The 23,400-nt window shown below is 45.1% G+C and overlaps 1 protein-coding gene across 1 annotated transcript in view; it reads left to right on the top strand.

Moving 5' to 3' along the window:
- The window catches only part of LOC309808919 (forkhead-associated domain-containing protein 1-like), a gene marked incomplete at its 5' end in the record, with an annotated part of 100,500 nt that overhangs the window by 15,386 nt on the left and 61,714 nt on the right, over window positions 1–23,400 (top strand). The window contains 2 exons of the mRNA XM_082629486.1: window positions 3,972–4,178; window positions 19,753–20,023. Coding sequence (XP_082485612.1) covers window positions 3,972–4,178; window positions 19,753–20,023 — 478 coding nt within the window. The remainder of the gene's footprint in view (window positions 1–3,971; window positions 4,179–19,752; window positions 20,024–23,400) is intronic.

The following is a 23,400-nucleotide window of genomic DNA, read 5'->3' as shown; positions in this document are numbered from 1 at the left end:
TAAACATCATACATCATTAAGGAATTTCAAACAAACATGAAATATCTCTTCATTTATTTAGACTACTTTGATTTCTTTCATCAACATTTTGTAGTTTTCTTCATATACCTCTTCATATAGCTAAGTATTTTGTTAGATTTATTCCTAAGTACTTCAGTTTTTTTTTTTTGGTGCTAATGTAAATGGTGTTGTGTTTTTAATTTCATATTCCACTTGTTCATTGTTGGTATATAGGAAAGCAATTGACTTTTGTATATTAATCATGTATTCTGCAACCTGGGTACAATTGCTCATTAGTTCCAGGAGGGCTTTCTGTCGGTTCTTTGGGATTTTCTGCATAGACAATCATGCCATCTGCAAAATGGGCAAAAGATCTGAACAAACACCTCACCAAAGAAGATTTCTTTTTCCTTCCCAATCTATCTTTTATTCTCTTTTCTTGCCTTGTTGCATTAGCTAGGAGATACAGTACAATGTTGAAAATGCGTGGTGAAAGGGGACATCTTCACCTTATTCCTGATCTTAATTGGAAAGTTTCTAGTTTCTCACCATTAAATATGACGTTAGCTTTAGGGTTTTTATAGATGTACTTTATCAGGTTGAGGAAGTTCCCCTCCATCCCTAATTTGCCCAGAGTTGTTGTGGTGGTTCGGTGGTTTGTTAGTTTATCATGGATGGTGTTTAATTTTGTCAAATGCTCTTTTTGCATCTACTGTTATGATAATGCGATTTCTCTTCTCTGCGCTGTTGATGTGATGGATTACATTAATTGATTTCCAAATGTTGAACCAGCCTTGCATACCTGGAATAAATCCCACTTGTCTGTGGTGTAGAACTCTTTTTATACATCACTGGATTCAATTTGCTCATATTTTGTTGAGGATTTTGCATCTATATTCATGACAGGTATTGGTCTGCAATTTTCCTGTTTTGTAATATCTTTATCTGGTTTTGCTATTAGAATAAGTTTGGCCTCACAGAATGAGCTGGGAAGTGTTCTCTCTTCTTCTATTTTCTGGAAGAGATTATTGAGAACTGGTATCATTCTTTCCTTAATGTTTGATAGAATTGACCAGTGAACCCATCCAGGCCTGGTGCTTTCCATTTTGGAAGGTTATTCATTATTGATTCAAATTCTTTACTAGATATGAGTCTTTTCAGAGTATTTATTTCTCCTTGTGTGAGTTTCAGTAGATTGTGTCTTTCAAGGAAATGGTCCACTTCATTAACTTATAAAATCTGTGGGCATAGAATTATTCATAATATTCCTTTAGTATCCCTTCAGTGTCCATGAGATCAGTAGTGATGCCATCGCTTTCATTTCTGATTTGAGTAATTTGTATCTTCTCTCTTTTTTTCTTGGTTATCCTGCTAGAGGTTTGTCAATTTTATTGATCTTTACAAAAAAAAAAAAAAAAAAACCAAACAGCTCTTTATTTTGCTGACTTTTCTCTATTGTTTTCCTGCTTTTTATTTCATTCATTGCTTCTTGTCTTGTGCTTGTGGTAGGCTTATATTGCTCTTCTTTCTCTAGTTTCATAAGGTGGAAGCTAAGATCTTTTCAAATGCCTTCAGTGCCATAAACCTCCCTCCAAGCACTGCTTTCACTGCATCTTGCAAATTTTCATAGGTTGTATTTTCATTTTCATTTAGCTCAAGATAAATTTTTATTTCCCATGAGACTTCCTCCTTGACCCATCTGTTATTTAGAGGTGTGTTGTTTAATCTCCAAATATTTGGGGATTTTCCAGCTGTCTTTCTGGTATTGGTTTCTAGCCTAATTCCATTGTGTTCTGAAAACATACTTTGCATAATTTCTATTCTTTTACATTTGTTGAGGTATATTTCGTGGCCTGGAATGTGGTCTGCTTGGTGAATGTTCCATGGGAGCTTGAGAAGGATGTGTGTTTTGTTGCTGTGGGATGAAGCTGTGTGGTTGCCAGTTAGATCCAGATGATGGTAGTGCTGTTCAGTTCAACTTCATTCTTCCTAATTTTCTGCCTGGTGGGTCTGCCCGTCACTGACAGAGGGCTGTTGAGGTCTCCAGCTACCATGATGGATTCATCTGCTTCTCCTTGCAGTTCTATCAGTTTTTGCCTTCCATACTTTGATGCTCTATTGTTGGGTACATACAATGAAGGACTGTTATGTCTGCTTGGAGAATCAACCCCTTTATCACTATGTATCGCCTCTCTTTATCCCTGGTAACTTTCCTTCCTCTGAAGTTGGCTCTGCCTGAAATTAATAGAGCTACTCCTGCTTTCTTCTTGTGTTTCAGTATTTTAAGTGCCAAAGTGTTTGGTAGGAATTTGAAAAGTGGGTAAAGGCACAGTCATTTGAATCAGGCAAACCTGGGAACAAGCCAAGCGAGTCAAAGTGGCTGACTGTGGGCACACTTAATCGTTCTATGCCTCAGTTTCCTCATCTAAGAAATGAGTAACTATCGGACCTACTGTACAGCACAGGGAACTATATTCAATATCTTGCAGTAACCTGTGATAGAAAAGAATCTGAAAAAGAATAGATATTATATATATGTATAACTGAATCACTTTGCTGTACACCTGAAACTAACACAACATTGTAAATCAACTAGACTTCAATAAAAAATTAAATTTTTTGAAATGAGGAAGTATCCCTTTGAATTATTGTGAAGATGAAACGGGATAATGCAGTAAAGCACTTAGCAAATTTCCTGGCATTTGTGTAATTACACATAATGTGTCATTAATATATTCTACTAATATATGCAGTTATATTATTATCTATTCATATACTATAAGCTATTATTAGTAAAAGCTATTGGTTATAATTATATTGTGGGACGTTAGTATAGATTTCTAATTCCAAGTACTCTCTGTGAAAGTTGGATGAGGCACTCTGAGAAGAGTGACTTAGAAAATAATTGCAAAGTCTCAGGCTGGAGTGGATGGCTCATAGGCAGTGTCCTGAGAAGACAGAAGACTCCGCACGTGCCCTGCAGCCCATAGTCCAGGGCGCCGGGGCCAGGGGGGATGTGATATTTCCTCCTTGGTGCCAAGGTTTGCTCATTCTTCTTATTAAAGTGGTTACACAGGAGGTTTCTGACGCCACTGACAATTCACTGTCTGGGGTCTCTCTCTTTTGAGGGAAATGTGGTCACACCAGGGCCCCTATTGAAAAATAGATCATCTTTGGTAATTCTGAGTAGCTTTTAAGAAGCAACAGTAATAATTAATCACATGGGATAAACCTTCATTATACACCAAGGCTTTTAAAAGGTAGTTATAAAACTATGTTTTGTGGTGTGAGCTCAATTGTGTTTAAACTTTTTAAAAAGATTGTAAGCATAGAGAAAAGACTGGAATGATGTGAACCACCATGTTCTCAGTGCCTGCCTCTGGGGGACGGGAGTCTAAGTGATTTTAATGTCTTCTTTGTGTTTTTCTCTAGTTCTCATTTTCTGCATTATTACAAAAAACATGTTATTTTAGAAATGAATAGAACAAACAAATGAAAACAACAATTATTATAAAACCTCCCCTGAACTTTAACACTTGCAGTAAATGGACAGTTGTCACTTGCCAACTGACCTTTCTGGTTTGTGTTGGACCATTTCTGCTGTCTTGCCACTCGGGACAACCAAAAGGATACTTGCATGGGATCAGAGAACTATCAAGTGGCCAATTCCTGGCCAATTCCCCCCGAGTTCCCTCTTGCCTCTGTGTTGCCTGACGCCCTACCCTAAAACTGGGCATCTATTCTGGGTCTGCTGTCAGGCTCTGGTGACCCTCCACTCACTAGCTGTGTGGCCTTAGGCAAGTCACTTAACCTCTCTGACCCTCAGCATCCTCCTCTTAAAATGAGGATTGCAGTGACTGTCCAGCCAGATGAAGTGGTTAGCACATTGGGGCCCCCAGTGTCAGTGGCACTAGTTATTCCTTGTTATTCCTGTTATTCCTGGCTCTGACTGTCCCCCTTCTGCATTTCAGTCTGCAGACGTCGACAACCATCACGCACTCATTGAATATAATGAGGCCGAAAGCAGCTTTGTTCTCCACGACTTCAATTCCTGCAACGGCACGTTCGTCAATGAGTGCCACATTCAGAACGTGGCTGTGAAGCTCCTACCCGGAGACATCCTGAGGTTTGGGTCCAGAGGGCTGACCTACGAACTGGTCATCGAAAACCCAGCCTCGGTGAGTCCAGGCCCTGCGGGGGCCCGGGGGGAGGGCGGGGTGCAGAGGTGCCGTGTTGTGTCACCTTCCGTGCAGCCTAGGGCTCGGGTACGGCCACAGGTGGAGTTCGTCTGGAGCGCGTCACTCTTGCTTTCGAGATTCTGCGAAGTTCAGCCCCATCGCGTGGGTGCCTGGGGAAAGCGAGTCCTCGCGCCCTCTTCTGGGCATTTCGTGGAATTACATGCAAGAGTTGTCTAGGGACCAGCCCGGAGCGAGAGCGTTTTCCTGAAAAGTGAAGCTTGGCGAGGGGAGGTGGAAAGCAGGTGTGTGCTTTTGAAGATGCAGAGATGGATGCTTCCTTTTTAGGCAGATCAGTGCTCTGCAACTTCCTAGCTTTGCGACCTCGGCCAGGCTTCTCTGCGTGCCTGGGTCTGAGTCTTCTCAGCGCTGCAGGGCGTTGAGAGAGTATCTATGTATAAAAAGTCAAAGTGTCTGGCCGGAGTAGACGCTCAAGGCCTGCCAGCTGTTATCACACCGGATCAGAAATGTTCCCGGGATCAGGACCTAAGGTATGGCCCCAGGTTAAGCGGAACGTAAGCCAAAATTCGCCCAGCAAAGCTCAGTCACCAGAAGTATCTGGTTCAGTAGGGAGGCAGGATGGGGGCTGGTTAGCAACACAGTCCTGGGTCAGAACCCCAGCTCTGCCACTGGCCTACTCGGTGCGCTCTTGCACAAGCCATTGGACCCCTCGGAACCTCGGTTTCCTCATCTACAAAATGGGGCCAACGACAGCAATGACCTTGCAGGCTTATCTCGAGGGCTAAATGAGATGGTTCTAATTGTAAAACTCCCAGAATAATGCCCATTCGTGGTGAGCACACAATTAATACCTGTCGTGTGTGTCCCAGAGAGACGGCGTGTTAACCTCACTCCCCAGCACCAAGAACGCTGCATGGACTGAGACCTCCGAGGCTTAAAGTCCTTTCGGGGACGAGGCTGGGTATAAATAAATAAAGTTTAGAGAATCTAGGCAGAATCCTGGGTGTGGGTCCCCTAGGCAGCCCTAAATACCCACTCAGAGAAGATGAGCACCGTCCCTCAGGCTGCAGGGCTCGTGACACCGCATCCACCACGTTTGGCTTTGAAAACCTGGGACAGTTTTCTCCTGCTGCTTCTCAGCCCCCTTTTCCTCCTTGGACCAACATTAAACTGTGCTCACTTGTGGGATGCACTGGGATCCACTGGCCGCCCTGAGGAGGGGCTCCTGACCCAGAAGGTGTTGACATGATCAGGGGTTCTCAACATGGGTTCTAAGGATCCCCCTCATCAGAAGCACGTGGGGAGCAGACCCACAGTGCAGATCTGGGCTTCACCCCAGGCCTGAGGACTCATACTTAGGATTCCCAGATGAAATACAGGACACCCAGTTAAATCTGAATTTCAGAGAAGCAACAAATCATTGTTATGTACAGGTGTGGCCCAACTATTGCAAGGAACCACTTATGCTAAAAAAATTATTTGGTGTTTATCTGAAATTCAGATTTAACGGACACCCTATAGTTTATTATATATTGATTTATTCATTTCTTTATTTATGCGAAATCTGGCAACCATACACATCCTCCCTGGGAGTAGGGCCTGGGAATTTAGAATCATTTGTATGGAACACTTACAGAATTTTTTAGGGATCAAAGAAAAGGGGATTTCACACTCCCAAGCCTGAAAATCCAAGTTCATGAAGTTTGATTCAATGTGCCCCAACATGTCTGATTCCAAGAAATTTTCAGGAATGTTCAGTAAAATTACAGGTTCCCAGGCCCCCTCCCTGGGAAATTCTGACTCTGTGGCTTGCCTGTGGGGAGAAGAATAGGGGAGCAGCAAATAATATCTGCATTTTTTTCTTTTTTTTTCCTACAAAGATATTTATTGAAATAGTATTGATAGGGGCATAAAATTTGAAACCTAAATTTCCATCCAAAGGAGGCATTGTTTAATAAATTATATTGTTTAATATATTCTAAGGAGTTTAATATATTATAAGGAGTTTGTTTATATATGGAATACTGTTCTGCCTTTTTAAAACACAGCTTTCTTGAGATATAATTGACATGCCATAAACGGCACATGTTTAAAGTCTGTAAGTGGATGGGCTTTGACATATGGGTACACCTGTGAAACCATAGCCACAATCAAGACAGTGAACAGCTCCTTCATCCTCCAAAGTTTCCTCTGGATCACAGCAAGTGTTTGTTTGCTTGCTTGCTCTTAACAGCTTCACTGAAGTACAATTTACATAACAGTAACTTCACCCATTTGAAGTGTCCAATTCAATCAATTTGAATATATTGATGGAGTTCTGCAGCCATCACCACAACCTGCTTTCAGAACACTTTCATCCATTTCTATCACCCCAAACCTCGGAGAAACCTTGGAGGTATTTCATTTTGGGGTTTGTTTTTAACTTTTAATTTTCAAAATTATGGTAAAATACACATAAAATTTACCATCTTAACCATGTTTAAGTGTACAGTTCACAGTGGCATTAAATCTATTCACACTGTTGTGCAGCCATCATCCCCATCCATCATCAGAACTTTGTTCATCTTCCCAAACTGAAACTCTAAGCCCATCAAATCAAACCCCCTGCTTCCTTCCTCCCCTCCCACCATGCTGTGTCTGTGAATTGGACTATTCTAGGTTCCTCATATAAATGGAATCTTACATTGTTTGTCCTTTTGCGATCATCTTATTTCACTTAGTATGATATCCTCATGGTTCATTCCAGTTGAATATTTCATTGTATGGATTCACCACATTTTGTTTATCTGCTCATCCATCCATGGCCACTTGGGTTGCTTCCACCTTTTGGCCATTTTGAGTAAGTTTGTTATGCACACGGGTGTACAACTATGGAATGGGGACTTTATTTTACAAGGTGCTTCTTATATAATTGTGGGAAACAGTGATGACGACCGCTAACCTTGAGTAGATAAGACGGAAGAAGATGTTTTGTAAGAAGAGAAACCAGGAGAGCAGCAGGAGGAATCACTGACGTGAACAGCACTGTGCTAAGCAATTCACCTGCTCTCCCTTATTTCACGCTCACAGCAACCTATGAGATGGGTTCTCCCGTGATCCCCATTTTACAGACAAGGAATCCGAAACTCAGAGAGGTTAAGTAATTTCCCCAGGGCCACACAGCTAGTCAGTGCAAATTAAACACTATCCCCACTTGTGGAAAAAGGAGGGGAGAAAACCATTTAGTCTGATGCTAGCTGGAGCAGTAGCCTTGACTGGTTTTCACACCGAGGAAAGCATACTCTCACGGTCACTCGAATATACACGGAGTTTTTCAATTCTTATTCCTACACGCACTTGCACCTTGCTTCTTTCCTTGGTTGACTGCAGGCAGCTGCACAAGTGTTCCCCTGGCCTGTGCCCAGGGCACTTTGCAGGACTCTCCCCAACCCCATCTTCTCAAAAGCGCTCTCTGCCGGGGCGTCCCCAGCTTGAGAAGCTTCCATCCATGATGCTCATATTCATGGAGGGGTCCTTTGCAGCGTCCATGTGAGGGCGGCCTGTGGACTGACTGACACCTTCCTACAAATTCCACTTCCTGATGACTCCAACCTGCTGGCTGTTTAAAAGAAGAGAAAGGAAGAGGGGAAAAAGGGAGAGGTATTGAAGAGCATCTCTCATCAAATATTTTGAAGCCCAGTTTTTCTAAAAAATTCGTGGCCGTCTTGCTTCCGGCCTATTCTTGTTTCCAATTGATTTTGGGGTCCCTGGTGAGGGCGCTGTGTTTCCTCCTTGGATGGAGTTTCCACGGAGGACTGCCCTGATATCATACAGATTAAGTATGATGAGAATTGTTCTTCTCCCGACAAAGAGTTCCCAAATGAAAGCATTTAGTTCAGGTGTTGTGGTGGCCCTAACCAATAGAGGAGGGTGTGACAGCATTTTACTGGGGGAGGGGGGTGAGGTGCGGGGCGCTTAGGAATCCAGATGTGTTTGCAGATGTCACAGTGGTTAGAGCACGTGCCCTGAGGTCAGGCTGACTCCAGTGCCGTCCCAGCCCTGCTCTTGACCGGCTTTTATACTGGACGTGCACAAATCATCTACCTCTCAGGGCCTCGGTCCCCACTCCTGTAACAATAGTTCCTACCACCTTGAGTGACTGTGGTATTAAGTGGGCAAAGTGCGTAAATTGCTTAGTCCAGCGTCTGGCACCTAATAAGCACATGATAACCCTCAGCTTTAGAGTCAAGCAAACCAGCATGGAGCAGCCAAGATGCCTCCTTTGTAAGTGTCCTTTTGGACAGGGAAACCTCCCAAGACCTGCCCCCGCTAGCAGATAAATACATTTGCAGATAAATTACCCATAGAATAACATACAAGATGGAAAAATATAAAGAAAAACTCTTGTTTGACAAAGTGCATTGGCAGGCAGGTTGTGCCCAGGACCATCCTTTTTTTTTTTTTTTTTTTTTTGCGGTCGCGTGCCTCTCACTGTTGTGGCCTCTCCCGTTGCAGAACACAGGCTCCGTACGTGCAGGCTCAGAGGCCAAGGCTCACACGCCCAGCCGCTCTGCGGCATGTGGGATCTTCCCAGACCGGGTCACAAACCCGTGTCCCCTGCATCGGCAGGTGGACTCTCAACCACTGCGCCACCGGGGAAGCCCCCAGGACCATACTTTGTAAATTATACCTCTCTCATCAAAGTATTACCTAGGGCTGCCATATTGCACAATTCCAGGGTCACCATTCACAACGTAGTCCATGTGGATGGCGCCCACTGAAGCTGTGCAGGACATAACCCGCAGGGCCATCTTCAATGCCCTGAAGCAACCGTTAATTAATCCCATAGAGTCTTGGCACCAGGCGTGGGAAATTGAGGTCCCAGAGTCAGGTGTGCTGCCGTGTTGTGGGTTTTGTTGGTTGTTGCCTTTACTCGTGCTTTCTGAGCTCTGGGAAAGGAGGTGTGGAAACAAGCTGTGCTAGTCACAGTGGCGCCGTTCTTACAAGGCAGCTGAGTAAGGAAACCCACGTCACCCGTATGTATCCATCATGTCTTTCTCTGTTCTGAAATACGGCAAAACGGATGGAAATGGCCAGAATGAAAAAGGAAGCCAGGCGCCACAAATGACGTGCCGAGTTGTTCCATGAGGGGGTTGACAGCTCCTTGTCGGCAGCCCCCATCCCCATGACTGCCTGTGTCTGGCCTTCCCTGTAGCCTGCTCTGCCCTGTTCCCAGTCCAGCCAGACTCTCCCCCGTGGCTCCTGGATACTGTCTTCTGTCCCTGCAATGTCATGACATCCTGTCTTGCGAGAAGAGCGCCCTCTGTCGGCCAATATTCCTTGCTGCTTTAATGGGGAAGCTCTGCAGAACACAATCGAGAAAGCAAGGCCTTTGGAGTTAGATGGACCCAAGTTGAAATGCCAGCTGCAACTGACTTTACCTTTCTGAGCTTCAATTTCCAATTTCTGCCAAGGAGCTACTCATTAATCCCAGGTCCCCTTTCCCCCTTCAGTTGTTTTTATAGAAGTCCCTGGGACCACCCCTATCATGGCATAAACTGAGGCTCAGAGAGTTTCAGTGACTTCCCCAAGGTTAGGCATCAGTCATATAGATCCAGAGACAGGATTAAAAGCCAGCTCTCCTGAGTCCCTTGGAGGCTTTTCCTAATAGCACGAAGCATCGTGGGGCCGTGAGAGCCCAGGCAGGTCCTTCACTGCCCAGCGGTTAAGGAAGGTCTTGCAATTCCCAGTCCAACCTGCAATTTCACACTCTGACAGGGGATGATTCATTATGTGGGTAAAAACGAAAGCCACTGATAATAGAAGAAAATGCATTTTCAGTTATCTGGCTTCCTTGCTTGTTTGGCTCCACTAACATTTTTTTTGGCTGCACCAATGCAGGATCTTAGTTCCTCAACCGGGGATCAAACCTGCACCCCCTGCATTGGAAGCGTGGAGTCTTAACCACTGGACGGCCAGGGAAGTCCCTGGCTCCACTAACTTTTTTTCTTTAATTATTTTATTTATTTTATTTATTTATTTTTGGCTGTGTTGGGTCTTCATTGATGCGCGCGGTCTTTCTCTAGTTGCGGCAAGCGGGGGCTACCCTTCATTGCAGTGCGCGGGTTTCTCATTGCGGTGGCCTCTCTTGTTGCGGAGCATGGGCTCTAGGTGCATGCGCTTCAGTAGTTGTGGCATGCGGGCTCAGTTGTTGTGGCTCGCGGGCTCTAGAGCACAGGCTCAGTAGTTGTGGCCCATGGGCTTAGTTGCTCCGCGGCATGTGGGATCTTCCTGGACCAGGGCTCGAATCCCTGTCCCCTGCATTGGCAGGCGGATTCTTAACCACTGCGCCCCCAGGGAAGTCCACCCACTAACTCTTTACCAGGGATATTGCTGCCGTTCCTGGACAAATTCAGTTGCCCCTTTTCTTCTTCTTTTTTGACGATGGTGATCATACCTGATGGCTAATGTTTTATGCTCATTTATTATGGATCAGGAAGTGTTCCCAGCATTTCACGTGCACTATCTCACCCACTTCTTACAGACTAAGAAATGGCTGTTAGTATCCCTATGTCTTACAGACAAGGCACAGAAATGACACACTCGTCAGGGTCCCAGAGAAGGAGCAGAGCCGGGAGCCGGACCAGAGTCTGTGTGACGCCGGATCCCAAGGTCTTAACCCGAGGTCGGCACGTTATGGCCCAAGGCCAATGCGGGCCATCGCCTGTTTCTGTAAAGTTTCCTGGGAACACAGCCATCCCATTCATTTCAGTATTGCCTGTGTTGTCGGCTACAACGGCAGAGTAAGCTGGGCAGATCCTATGGCCCACAGGGCTGGAAATGCTTACTGTCTGGCTCTACAGAAAACGTTTACCAGCCTCTGCTTGTAACATTATGCAGTACTGCCTCTTTCATTTGACTTGGTTTCTAAAAGAAGAACTTAAAATAGAGGGGGGAGCTGGGGAGAAAGAACTCACTCAGATTGAGCCTTACTGTGTGCCAGGAAATGTGCTGGTTAATTGCTTAAGTTTACTGAGGAATAAGAAGAAACAGACAAGCTGGAAAACTAAACTTTGAACAGTCTTTTCAATACCTCTTTAAAAAAGAGCTGGAAATATGTGGTTCTAAATATACATACACATATATATGCATTTGCAAATATAGTAATAATATAATTACATTGACATGGATCTGATAAATATACTAGACATTAACATATTATATATACAACAGATGCATATTATAAATTTTACCTGTTTCTTCAACTGGAAAGTTTTCTTTTAAAACTGTGGACTGTTGGGCATTCCCTGGTGGTCCAGTGGTTAGGACTCAGTGCTCTCACTGCTGAGGGCCTGGGTTCAATTTCTGGTCAGGTAACTAAGATCCCACAAGTGCACCGCGAGGCCAAAAAGCTAAATAAATAAAACTATGGAATGTCTTCACTGAGTCACTTTTGAAGCAGAAATTTGGGATTTGTAGTCTGAAGCCTGCTGTAGCTAGAGAACTATTTATCTATCAAAGTTTCTCTAAGCAGCATTTTACTACTTGTCTTATGATTGATTCCTTGGTCTTAAATCATTCTTCTCTGGAGATGCTGCTTTACTTTTATAAGTTGAAAGGTAAATTTGGTGCATGATGACAGTCTGGTGGGTTTTATTTGAGCATGTCATAACCTTTAAAACAACTTTCACTCTGAGTACATAGTGATGCTTATGCTAAAGTCTCAGTAAGCATACTGTCCAGGAAATTTGATTGTTTGCAAGTGTCAGAAAACCAACTAAAACTAGCCTAGGCAAAAAAAAAAAAAAAAAAAAAAAAGCTCATGGAACTGAAAAGGCCAAAAGCTGCAGCTTAGGCCCAGCTGGATCCAGGCGCCCAAATCATGGTCAGGAATCTGACTCTTTCTTCCCTGTTAGCTTCCCAATCTCAGACAGACTCTTGCCTCACCTGTAGGAAAGTAGCCACCAGCAGCCCCAGCATCCTACAAAGTAGCAGTTCCAGGGAAAGAGCCAGCATCTTCATTGGCAGTGGCTTGGATCACGTGGCTTCCCCTGAACCAATCACTGAGGCCAGGGGCCAGGAATGCTCTGATTGGCCAGGCCTGGGTTATGGTCTCACCCCTGGGGTGGAAGGGTCAGAGTTCTATGGACTCAGGATTGTCAGGGAAAGGGTGTCTTCCCTGCAAAAAAATTAAGGTGCCCATCCAAAAGATGGAAGAAATGGATGCGGGGGAGGCAAAAACAAAGAAGATGTCCATGACATTAGGAAGCATTCCTATTGCCTAAGTGGAGCCTTCCGAACGGGATTTGCCACTAGGGATGTGGGGGGAGGAAAATGACGAATAATCCACTTTTCCATTGGAAAAGTCCCAGGCCAGTCTCCAAGGAAGCAGAGTTGCTCATTTCTCTCCTGTGGTGAACAGGTGTGATGAGAAGCTCAGAGTCGGGGCCTTAGTTGTCCATCCCCAAGAAGGGTGGTGTTTCCACGTTCCTGGGACCTCTGAATAGGGCCCGTTGTTGAGGAGGATGTGGCTTTACTGTACCGGGGTTTGAGGAGCCGGCAACGGAGTGAATGACCAGAGAGCATGGTGCCCTTCAGAACAAAACCTGTTTCTTGTCAAGCTTTGTCATCTCCTACCTGACCTTGTAGGATTTCCTCTACCCTGTGCTCTTACAGGTCCTGTGGGGACTTACTGATGTGATGAGAACTCCTGAGGCTGGGTGTTTTATATTAAAGGCGATTTCCCGAGACCAGTGAAGTGGAGGGCACGGGGCAGCAGGCAGCCTCCGGCTCGGCCTCCGCAGCAAAAACTCACACAAAAGGACCCCTGAGGCTGTGTTGTCACCAGATGTCTACAGGCAATGCAGATGACATCGGGGGAGGTGGAGACGGGAGCGCGGGCTGAACCCTTAGCATCCTGCTGAGACAGAACCCGGACCCGGCCAGGAACCTGGCCGCGTCCTGCTTCCTCTGGCAGACCACACCCTTTGTTACCAAATCAGAACTACGTTGCTCCTTCTCTGAACTTAGTTGATGATCATTCATTCATTCATTCATTCATTCCGTCTCTCTATCTGGCAAGACCGAATTGAAGCAGGCCAAGTCTACGGGTAGCAAAAGCTATTTGCAAAAATCCGGCTGTTTTCTCATTAGATTCTATTTCCCATTTTATGGACTGACCAGGAAGCTGATTAGAACTTGAAAGGAAAGGAAAAACCATAAGATTGAAGATTTACAAGAAAATGGGAAAATTAGATGGGCCAGATCTCCTTTAACACAGCTGGGAAAACCCCAAATGAATGGCTTTTCTGAACAGCTCAAAGAGACTTAATTCTTTTAAGTTCCAAAACCTAAAAATAATGTATAACTTGGCGGTTCTGTGTTCTAAATGTATAACCCTGATTTCTCACACTGAAACCCCGTACATGATTTACCCTTTTCTTGGGGACATAGAATTATTATCCGTCTCTGAGTTACGGTGACATCCCGGGACTTGTTGAGATAAAGGCCATTTGTCCTGGCACCATGTAGCCCCCTCTCCTGGCTTCTTAGTTCTACTGGCCATGTTTTCTAGTCTCCATTCTGTCTTTCCAGGTCCATGGCTCCTCCATGCTGCGGTCAGTGTGCCTGCTCGCCACCATCACCCCTACCCCCCAGGCCCTTCCATACTGTGGGAATTAAGCTCCACATCTATGTATGTTAAATTCTTCTGTAAGGAAGCCAGTCTCTTCTCCCTCCTTTATGTATTTACTCACTAATGTATCTATGTCAGTATGGACCCATGTATACTGATTTTACACTTTGAGTTATAATCCAATACTCATTAACTATTACTTTGCTCAAATTCTTCCAGCCTTGGCCACTGGGGGCTCTTTCAGGTTGGTTGCTGTGTCCTTGAGAATCTCCCCACCTTTTCATTTTGGGCACTTCCTTACTCTCTGCTGTTACAAGATGTGCCAGGCTTATTATGTATTTTCCCCATCCCAGCCCCAGAATCAAAGTGCTTTTTATTTACACTATATTTGCCAACTGTTCAGCTCAGTCAGCGAACACCTACCATGAGTAGTAGGCACTCTGCTGGGTGCCAGCACAGCCAGCGATTGGCTGGTAAATATTTAATGACCAGCTCTCTGGGAAAAGTAAAGTACATGGATGCATAGCATAAGGTTTACTGATATAAAGAATGTGTAGCACAGTCTTTCCATGTAACAAGAAATGCAGTACTCTTTCTTGTAAATTCTATATAGCCAGCTGAGTCTCACAGAATGCTTTCATTGACTTTAGCCGAACTCTTGTATCCATAGCCAATTTCTCATTGCAGTTGACAAATGAGAGAGTTCCCAACCTGAGCACTCGTGGGTATTTTTGGATATTTTGGATTTATGAATAATACAAGTGAAAAAAGAAAGACGTTAGAACTTCACATGTTCATCAGTGACATGAGTGACTTTGTTGCTGCATCAGATAATAATTTTCAAATACTCGAAGAACGTTTCCTCAATTTTTTTTTCTATTCATAACATAATGGCTAAGACACAACATGCTTTTGTATAATCTGCATTGTTAACATTTTCTCCATTACCGTCTTAAGTCTAGGCAATCAACAAAACAAACAAAGAAACAAAATCAAACTCTACATGAACCACCATTATTAAACCTATTTATAAAATTTTTAAAAATCAAGCCCTGATTTATAGCATTTCCTGATTTCTATGGTGTAATACGCCCTCCACGGTCAATTTCAAGCTCCCAATGACACATCCCTGAATACAGAGATGGAAAGAGAGGTGTGGTAACACATCACTGTGTAGCATTTCCAACAGACACATATAGTAGAGTGAAATAACCTCAAGAGCATAGGTAATAATAAAATAGAGTAAAATAATTAGGAAGGGGTGAGTTTTAAGTTTGTATCACCTTTGTTTCTGATATAATTTAATTGTAAATTTATGTAAGTTAATTCTTATTAATGGCTATGTTTATCAACCAGTTGGCAAAATTCCTGGACATTTAACAATCGGTTCTCGTGGGCGGGTACCAGCTGACCCCAGGACTCCTCTGGTACAGCAGTAAACATACCACAGGTCTTCCCAGATTGAGGCTGGGGTCCTCTGAGCTGCTTCCAGGGCGTGGCATGTACCAGATGAATAACACTTCCATAAGACAGTTGTCAGTGTTCCTAGAAAATCCCATTTCTAAGTAGCCCATGTGATGTCTTGTGGTTTTTCACACCATCTAATGTTCATTTCCTTTTTTTAACTCGGAAAATATCCTATCATTCACTAACCAATCGTCTAAGATCCGTTTGTGAGTATGGAAAGCAGGTAATAAATCATGACTTCGAGTAACCTAGAAGTACTAAGAGCACAGGTATTGGAGTCCAATAGTGTCACCACTTCCTGGGTGTGAGACCTTGGGCAAGTCATTTAACCTCTCTGAGCTTCAGTTTCTTAATCCACACAATGAGGGGTAAAATGCCTCCTGCAAGATTATTCTGGAGATCAGATGAGATGACATGCATTAAGTGCCCAGCACAGTCTGTGGCACATCTGAGGCTTCTCTACACAGTGGCTCATAGCCGTTGTATTGTCCACAATTACTTACAAATGGCAGAGCGCATAACAAGCTCTCCAAGGGCAAGGTCTAAGTTTCCACCTTCTCTGCAGGCTCCAGGGCTTCCTGGCAGAATTCATGTGTACTGTAGGCACTCGATGTGCAAACTACTTCGAATTTTTTTTAGGGTCTCCCGTTCAACTTACACTCTTTTCAGGGTTAGAAGCAGATATTGGAGAAATAACACAAAGAACAAGTAGATAATTTGAAAGAAAATGGATAGTGACTTCTTGAGTAAATCATTGACCCGTGTTTTTTAAAGCTAATATAAATTCACCCGTGGATGTGGTCGTGGCTAATCCAGGTGGTTGACAACCTGCTATTTTAAAGGTAGTATGGTAAAGAAATCAGGAGTATCACATATGCTATCTCAAAAACAAAACAAAAAAAACAACCATGGCAACATACCATATGGTCAGAGAACAGACACAAAGAAAGAGAAGAGGCATTAGCGTGTATTTTTAAACTAAAGTTTCTAAAAACAGACTTGGGGACTTCCCCGGTGACACAGTGGATAAGAACCCACCTGCCAATGCAGGGGACACAGGTTCGAGCCCTGGTCCGGGAAGATCCCACATGTTGCAGAGTAACAGCCCGTGCACCACAACTACTGAGCCTGCGCTCTAGAGCCCACGAGCCACAACTACTGAGCCCATGTGCCCCAGCTACTGCAGCCCATGTGCCTAGAGCCCACACTCCGAAACAAGAGAAGCCATCGCAAGGAGAAGCCCATGCACCACAACGAGGAGTAGCCCCTGCTCGCCGCAACTAAAGAAAGCCTGCACGTAGCAACGAAAACCCAACACCGCCAAAAATAAATAAAATTAAATCTAAACTAAAAAAATAATAAAAACAGACTTGTTGATAACTGACATTGACCCCATGCTTCCTGTACAGCCCAGAGCTAGCTTTTAATGTGAGTCTTTTTCTTATGTTTGCTTTTCTCCCTGCCTGTTTCATTGTAGTTACCATCAGCAATTTCTGAGAAAACCTTGACCGTCCCTGTGATAGAGCAAGCCGGTAAACTAGAGAAAACCCACTTTAACCATCCAACTAAAGCTACCCTCAACCAACACGCTTCAGAGAAAAAAAAAACACTTTATTTTTTAATTTTTAAACCCGAAGAGCTTGGAGTCTGCTGCATTTACACATCTTTGGCTCCTTCCCCATAGGGGCCCTATCGTTCGGGCTCTGTGTGCTGCAAGCGACAGAAACCAGCTCTAGCCGGCCTCAGGGATGGAGCACTTCAGGGTAGCACCCGAGCCAAGGCTCAAAACCAGCTTCCTTATTTTCCCCACCATGTTCACAGCAGCATAGTTACAATAGCCAAGAGGTAGAAACCATCCAAATGTCCGTGACGCTTAATGGATAAACAAAATACACTCTAAACTGTATGATGGAATATTGTTTAGCCTTAAAAATGAAGGAAATTCTGACATGGATGAACCTTGAGGACATTATGCTAAGTGAAATACGCCAGTCACAAAAAGACAAGTACCATGTGATTTCACTTATTTGAGGTTCTTGGTACTTAGAGTAGTCCAATTCATAGAGACAGAATGTTGGTCACCACGGGCTGGGTTGCGGAGGGAAGGGGGAGTTGTTGTCTAATGGTTAATAGAGTTTACGTTTTGCAAAACAAAAAAGTTCTAGAGATCCATCTCACAGAAATGTGAAAATACTTAACACCACTGAACTATTTACTTTAAAATGGCTAAGATGATAAATTTTATGTTGCAGGTTATTTACCACAATCTGAAAAATAAATAAACAGCTTCCCTCTCTCCATGTCTGGGCTCCACTCCCTCATGCTGGCTGCATTCTGAAGTCCCACCAGGTCACTCCAGATCCTGGTGTCCAGCCAAGTCTTCTTGGTTCTCCTTGGCTCTGATTGGATCACTTGCCCCACCACTGAACCAATCAGTATGTCCAGGGAGTGTGATTGGTTGATGGCTTAGCCCCACCCACAGCAATAGGCGGACAGATTGGGAGGGAGATTCCTGGAATTTCCAGAAGAGCCAGGTGGGTTGCGGCCTGTCCACTACGGCAGTGGATCACTTGAGGCATGAGATATGACCACTCCCTTTAGCACCCTGGCAGTTAGTGGGCAGTGAGGCACATCTACCTGAGCATCCCAGCACAAAAGGGAATTCCTCCACACTACCCGTGGTCTCTCGATTTGTTTTCTATCAGGCGGGGGTAAAACATATTCAAATTTCCCCCTTCCCACCTTCAGCCCTTTCATTCGATAAATCTTTATTAAATCGATGAGGAAAGGTTGTAGGAATGATTGAGGCAAGACAGCCCCAGAGGAGAGGACGGGAAGGGATCGGATGGATGGAGAAGTGAGTGCAAGGCAGGAGCAGGACACCTCAGCTTCTGAAAGGAGAGAAAGGAAGAAAGCTTAGGTGGAGACCGAGGTGCCCACAGTGGAGAGAAATTCGAATCTTCACATAAGGTAACAGAGTTCTGGAACACTGCCAAGTCCGTTCCTGAAACAGGTTTCAACGGGGCCAGTGTCATCATAAATGCTGGGCCAGGTGTCACCAGGCAATTGGAGTTTGATTTTCCCGAACAGTGTTCTCCCTGACTCCAAAAAAGTCTTCAGGGGAATTCACCGGATTCTTGACTTGGCTGGGAAAGACTGTAGCTAAAAGACTGGTTTGGGAACCTGAGTGAGTGGAGAACCTTCCTCTTGAATACAATCCAGCTGGAGCTATAGGAAGTTCTGTCTGCCAGTGCTCCTATTTTGGAAGCATTCTGTCCTGTTTCTCATTACATGTCTGCAGTCTGCAGAAAGAGAAACGTGACCGCCACAGGCGCCAAACCTTTGAACTTAGCTTCTTCCTTGAAAAGTGTGTTTTTTTCTGCCAAGAGACTGGGGGCGGGGCAGAGAAGGGAGAGAGAGACAGAGAGGGAAAGAGCTTTCCAGAACCCCAGTCCCACCACGCTCTCCACCACCACCTGAGCTTGGTGAAGTCCTTAACCTCTCCAAGCCTCATTTGTAAGCTAGGAATAAGGAGAGCTTCTCCCCTTCAGGGCTATCGCGAGAAATCGGTGAGTAATTACAATAAATGGTAGCATTCACGATGTCACGGTTTAACCACTAGGCTCGGGGAGGGATGGCCACAACAGCATTAACCAAGACAAAGCCAGGTGTCAGCACCTCTCAGCATTTACTTCTCCCGGTGTAGATGGATTTTGATGTGCTCTCTAATGAAAGTAGCTACAGACATCTTCCGCCGGGTCAGATGAAAAAAGGTTCCCTCGATAGATATTTATGGAGCGTCTGCCAAGAATCAGATGTGGCAGATGTTGAGGATCACAGGCTAATGAGCCAGCTGGGTTTCGAGCCAGTTGGGGTGCCTTCCACCCCAGAGCTCTCGGCTTCGGGGAACAGGTGGAATGGGAGTGCCAGGGAGACACACAGTGTGGATGTGTGTGTCCTGGAGAGCTGGGCTTGAATCTCGGAGATGTGTTCATTCATTCTTTCAACCAGTATTTAAGGACCTACTGTGTATGTGCCAAGGGTTTATTCTAGGAGCTGAGGATACGGTGCTGAGCAAGGTAGACAAAAAGCTGTCAGCCTCTCAGAGCTCAGAGGTGGCGTTGTACCAGCTCAGACGCTCACTGCCAAATCTGTGGTCCTGGGAAAGTCACTAGGTCTTGCTCAGCCTCGGGCTCATCACAGAGCATCAGGGGTATCAAATGAGGTAATGCATGTGAATCTCTTGACTGGGTGCCTGGCACGAAGGCTGCACCCAATAAATGGTGGTGCGATAGTGTGCAAGGTGACCTATGGTGGGGACTGCCATCCCAAATTTGGGGAGAGTGTGGGAGGGATTCTTGGGAGAAGTGACTTATACGCCGAAATCTAGGGCAGCAATTATGTCGCCGGGACAGAAAGGTGAAGACCACCCCAGCTGCTCGTAACCTCCCCTGACCCTCTTGTCTGCCCCTGCAGGTCTCCTTCCCATGGGTGAGGGGCCCAGCACCTTGGCCAAGGCCACAGCCACCTTGGGCCACCCAGCAACTGAACCAGTCACCCTCACCACCACAGACCCCCTTCTACCCGGGCATCTGGCCAGCGCCAGTGCAGAGGAGCTGGTCGCAGGGGTCCCCCGAGCCCCCCATGGTCCCACCAGCCTCCCACAGGCGGCCCATGAGTGCCAGGAAGAAGATGTTCTCCTTCGAGGTGGACAGAGCCGCCCACAGCGTTCCCATCATCAGGCAAGGTACTCATGGGCGCTTCCTTGGTGGCTTAGGGGAGGGGCTTTTGCTAGGAGGATGGGTCTCAGTTTCTGCTTTCCCCTTTTTTTAAAAATTTTTATTGAGGTGCAGTTGATTTACAGTGTTGTGTTAGTTTCAGGTATGCAGCACACCGAATCTGTTCAACATATACATGTATCCACTCTTTTTTAGATTCTTTTCCCATATAGACCATTACAGAGTATTGAGGAGAGTTCCCTGTGCTATCCAGTAGGTCATCCTTAGTTATCTCCTTTATTTATAGTATTGTGTATGTCAATCCCTCTCTTCCAATTTATCCCTCCCCCCTCTTATTCCCGGTAACGGTAAGTTTATTTTCTACATCTGTAACTCTATCTCTGTTTTGTAGATAAGTTCATTTGTACCTTTTTTTAGATTCCACATATAAGCAATATGGTATGATATTTGTCTTTCTCTGGCTTTTGCTTATGTTCTCTGGTTCTGAAGTAGAACATAATCAAATGTGAAAAAATTGGGATAAGCAGAAAGTTAGAAAACAGTAAAAGATAAGCTGTCACCCTTATCACCAGAATTCTCCCTGTTGACTTTTTGGTACAAACTCCTCCAAGACTGTGGTCTGCCCATCTGCACACATCGGTACCTCTGTGGTGAGTGTGTGTGTGTGTGTGTGTGTGTTTGTACGTATACATGAATATATATGAATGTGTATCAGAATCTAAATTTATATACTTCGACTCAGATGTACAGACATATTGGTAACTGAAATCCCTCTTGCCTTAAGAGGTTTTTAAATATTTTATTACCATTTTACAGGTAAGAGAAGACTGAGGCTTATGGAGAAAATTACTTCTCCGGAGGTTATGTATTCAATCTAATCTAATCTAATGCTTTTCAGTCACATTTAAGGCTGGTTATCTCAGTGACTGTCACTCACAGCCTGGTCACTTTGGGGACACACAGCCATCAGGGTTTCCTTCTCCCCCCTCCCCCCGAGAAGGCCTCATGGCATTTGGGCAGGAGACTTCCTGTCTGTCACCATCCTCTCGGCCTTGCCAGCCTTACTGGCAGAGTAGCTGGGTCGACTTAGTCCCTGGCATGATTCCCAGGTTTCTTCTGTGGCCACTGGTGTGAAGGTCCCATTCTCTGTTTTCTGTGTCCCAGCCCCAGACCCCTCTGAGTCCCCAGGTCTCTCGATGCCTCCACACCCTTCCCTGGTCTCACTCAGGACCACTCACCTAGTCACTTCCCTCAGCCATTCAAATAATAGTTATTATTCTGAAATATACAGACTAAGGGGCAAATGAAAGGTATCTCTGCAGTTTACATAATCATCATCATCATCTAAGGAATGCTCATGTACCTACGACCCAAGTTAAGAAATTACTCAGCCATTTCCCCCCAGCATTTTAATGTGAAAACTTTCAAACACACAGCAAAGCAAAAAGAATTTTACAGAGACAGCTCTCTTCCTAATTCTACCACTAACACTTTGCTGTACTCTTTATTACATTTCTGTCTACCCATCCTTCTTGTCCTGCATTAATCCATCTTATTTTTTGGATGCATTTCAAAATAAATAGCACACATCTGTAGTCCTCCCCCTAAATGCTTTAGCACATATACCATTAACTAGAATTCAACATTTTTGTCTCCTTCATGTAAAATGAACACACAATGTGTATTAGTTATCATGATTGCATAACAAATTCTCCCCAAACGTAGCAGCCTAAAGCAAAAATCAAACGTGTTATCATCTATACGGTTTCTGTGGGTCAGGAATTTGGCAGCAGCTTAGCAGGACGGCTGTGGCTCAGGGTCCCTCGTAAGGCTGCAGTCATCTGAAGGCTTGACCTGGGCCGCAGGATCCACTTCCAAGATGGCGTGCTCACATGGCTGTCAGCAGGAGGCCCCGGTTCCTCACCACATGGGCCTCCCCAGAGAGTGGCTCGAGCATTCCCATGACACGGCAGCTGCTCCTCCTGAGCAAGTGATCCTGAAGGACAAGATGGAAGTGGCAACATCTCTTGTGACTAAGCCTCAGAAGTCATGCTCTGTCATTGTTGCAATATCCTGATGGTTACACAGGGCATCACCCTCCAGTGTGGGAGAAGACTACACATGGGCCTGAAGACCAGGAGGTGGGGATTATCAGCAGTCATCTTGGAGGCCGGCTACCACAGCCTGCCCTCGGGTCCTCAATGATTCACACTCCTCCTCCTCTCTCCCGAGGCCCCCCAAAATCTCACCCCAGTAACAGCATCGGCTCAAATTCCAGAATCTCGTCTAAATCAAGTCCAGGTACAGATGGGGCTCATGGGTGTAGTACCTTACGTTCAGCTCATCAAGTACTACTTCCAGAAATCTGAAGACCTCTGAACAAAGGGTCTGTCCCTCACACACCCAGCATATATTGGTGGGACAGACATAGCATAACTGCTACATACACTCCTCTTGTTCCAAAAGAAGAAAAACAGGAAACACACAGGAGTCCCTGGCCCAAAGCAGTTCTGAAGTCCAGCTGGGAAAATATCGGCAGTTCCTTGATTGGGCTTCAGTCCAACTCTTGTCCAGAAATGACTTTCCAGGGCTCTGGGCTCTGCCCCCTGGTCCCTGAGTTCCGCCTTCTGAGTCGTCCTCCCTTTCCTATGAAAGGTGTCCCATGGATGTGGCTGCATAGTTTTATAGCCTGCTTCCTGCCTGTAGAAGCTTGGTTGTCCAGACGCTTCTTTGACTTTTGTGGGTCTCTGTCAGTCTGAGTTGGCAGTGCTTCTTATTGGGGTTCATCCTATCAGGCAAAAACCACGCCCACAGACTTTTTTGGACCCAAGCCCTTCCACCATGGACTTCTGCAAAGACTGACAAAGGACAGAAGCTTCTTAGAAGCCCAGTTCTTTGACCGAAGGGTTCTCCTGGACACTGCCCTGGATCTGTATTCTTAACAAAGGATTTTACAACCACACCCTCAGCTTCTTCTCTGGACTGTGTTTTCTTGAGAGTGCCCTTGATTTGATCTTTGCCCAGAACCTGTTTCTTACATTTCATTTGCCACCGGGAGAGGCAGGGAATTTTCAAGCCCAGAGCACTGCCCTGGTTTAACAGCCCTTCCTTTAACTGTCTCTCCCCCTCACATTTCACTATAAGTAGCAAGAAGTAACCAGGCAGCACCTTCCAAGACTCTGTCTGGGACTCTCTCTAGCTAGACCATTCAGCCTCATCACAAACATTTTCTACCTTCCTCATGACCACAGGCAACGTGTTAGGAACCCTTCTGCCACCACCTGACAAGGATCCCTTAACCCCAGTAACATTTTCCTCACTTTCCTGGAACCCTTCCCTCACGGCCTCCTCAAAGGCCATCGGGCTTCTACTAAGACTATTCAGG

This window comes from Mesoplodon mirus (genome assembly GCF_964341445.2).
Source record: "Mesoplodon mirus genome assembly, chromosome: 7".
Taxonomy (NCBI): domain Eukaryota; kingdom Metazoa; phylum Chordata; class Mammalia; order Artiodactyla; family Ziphiidae; genus Mesoplodon; species Mesoplodon mirus.
Note: the sequence above shows the minus strand (reverse complement) of the source record. Positions and strands in the feature narration are given on the sequence as shown.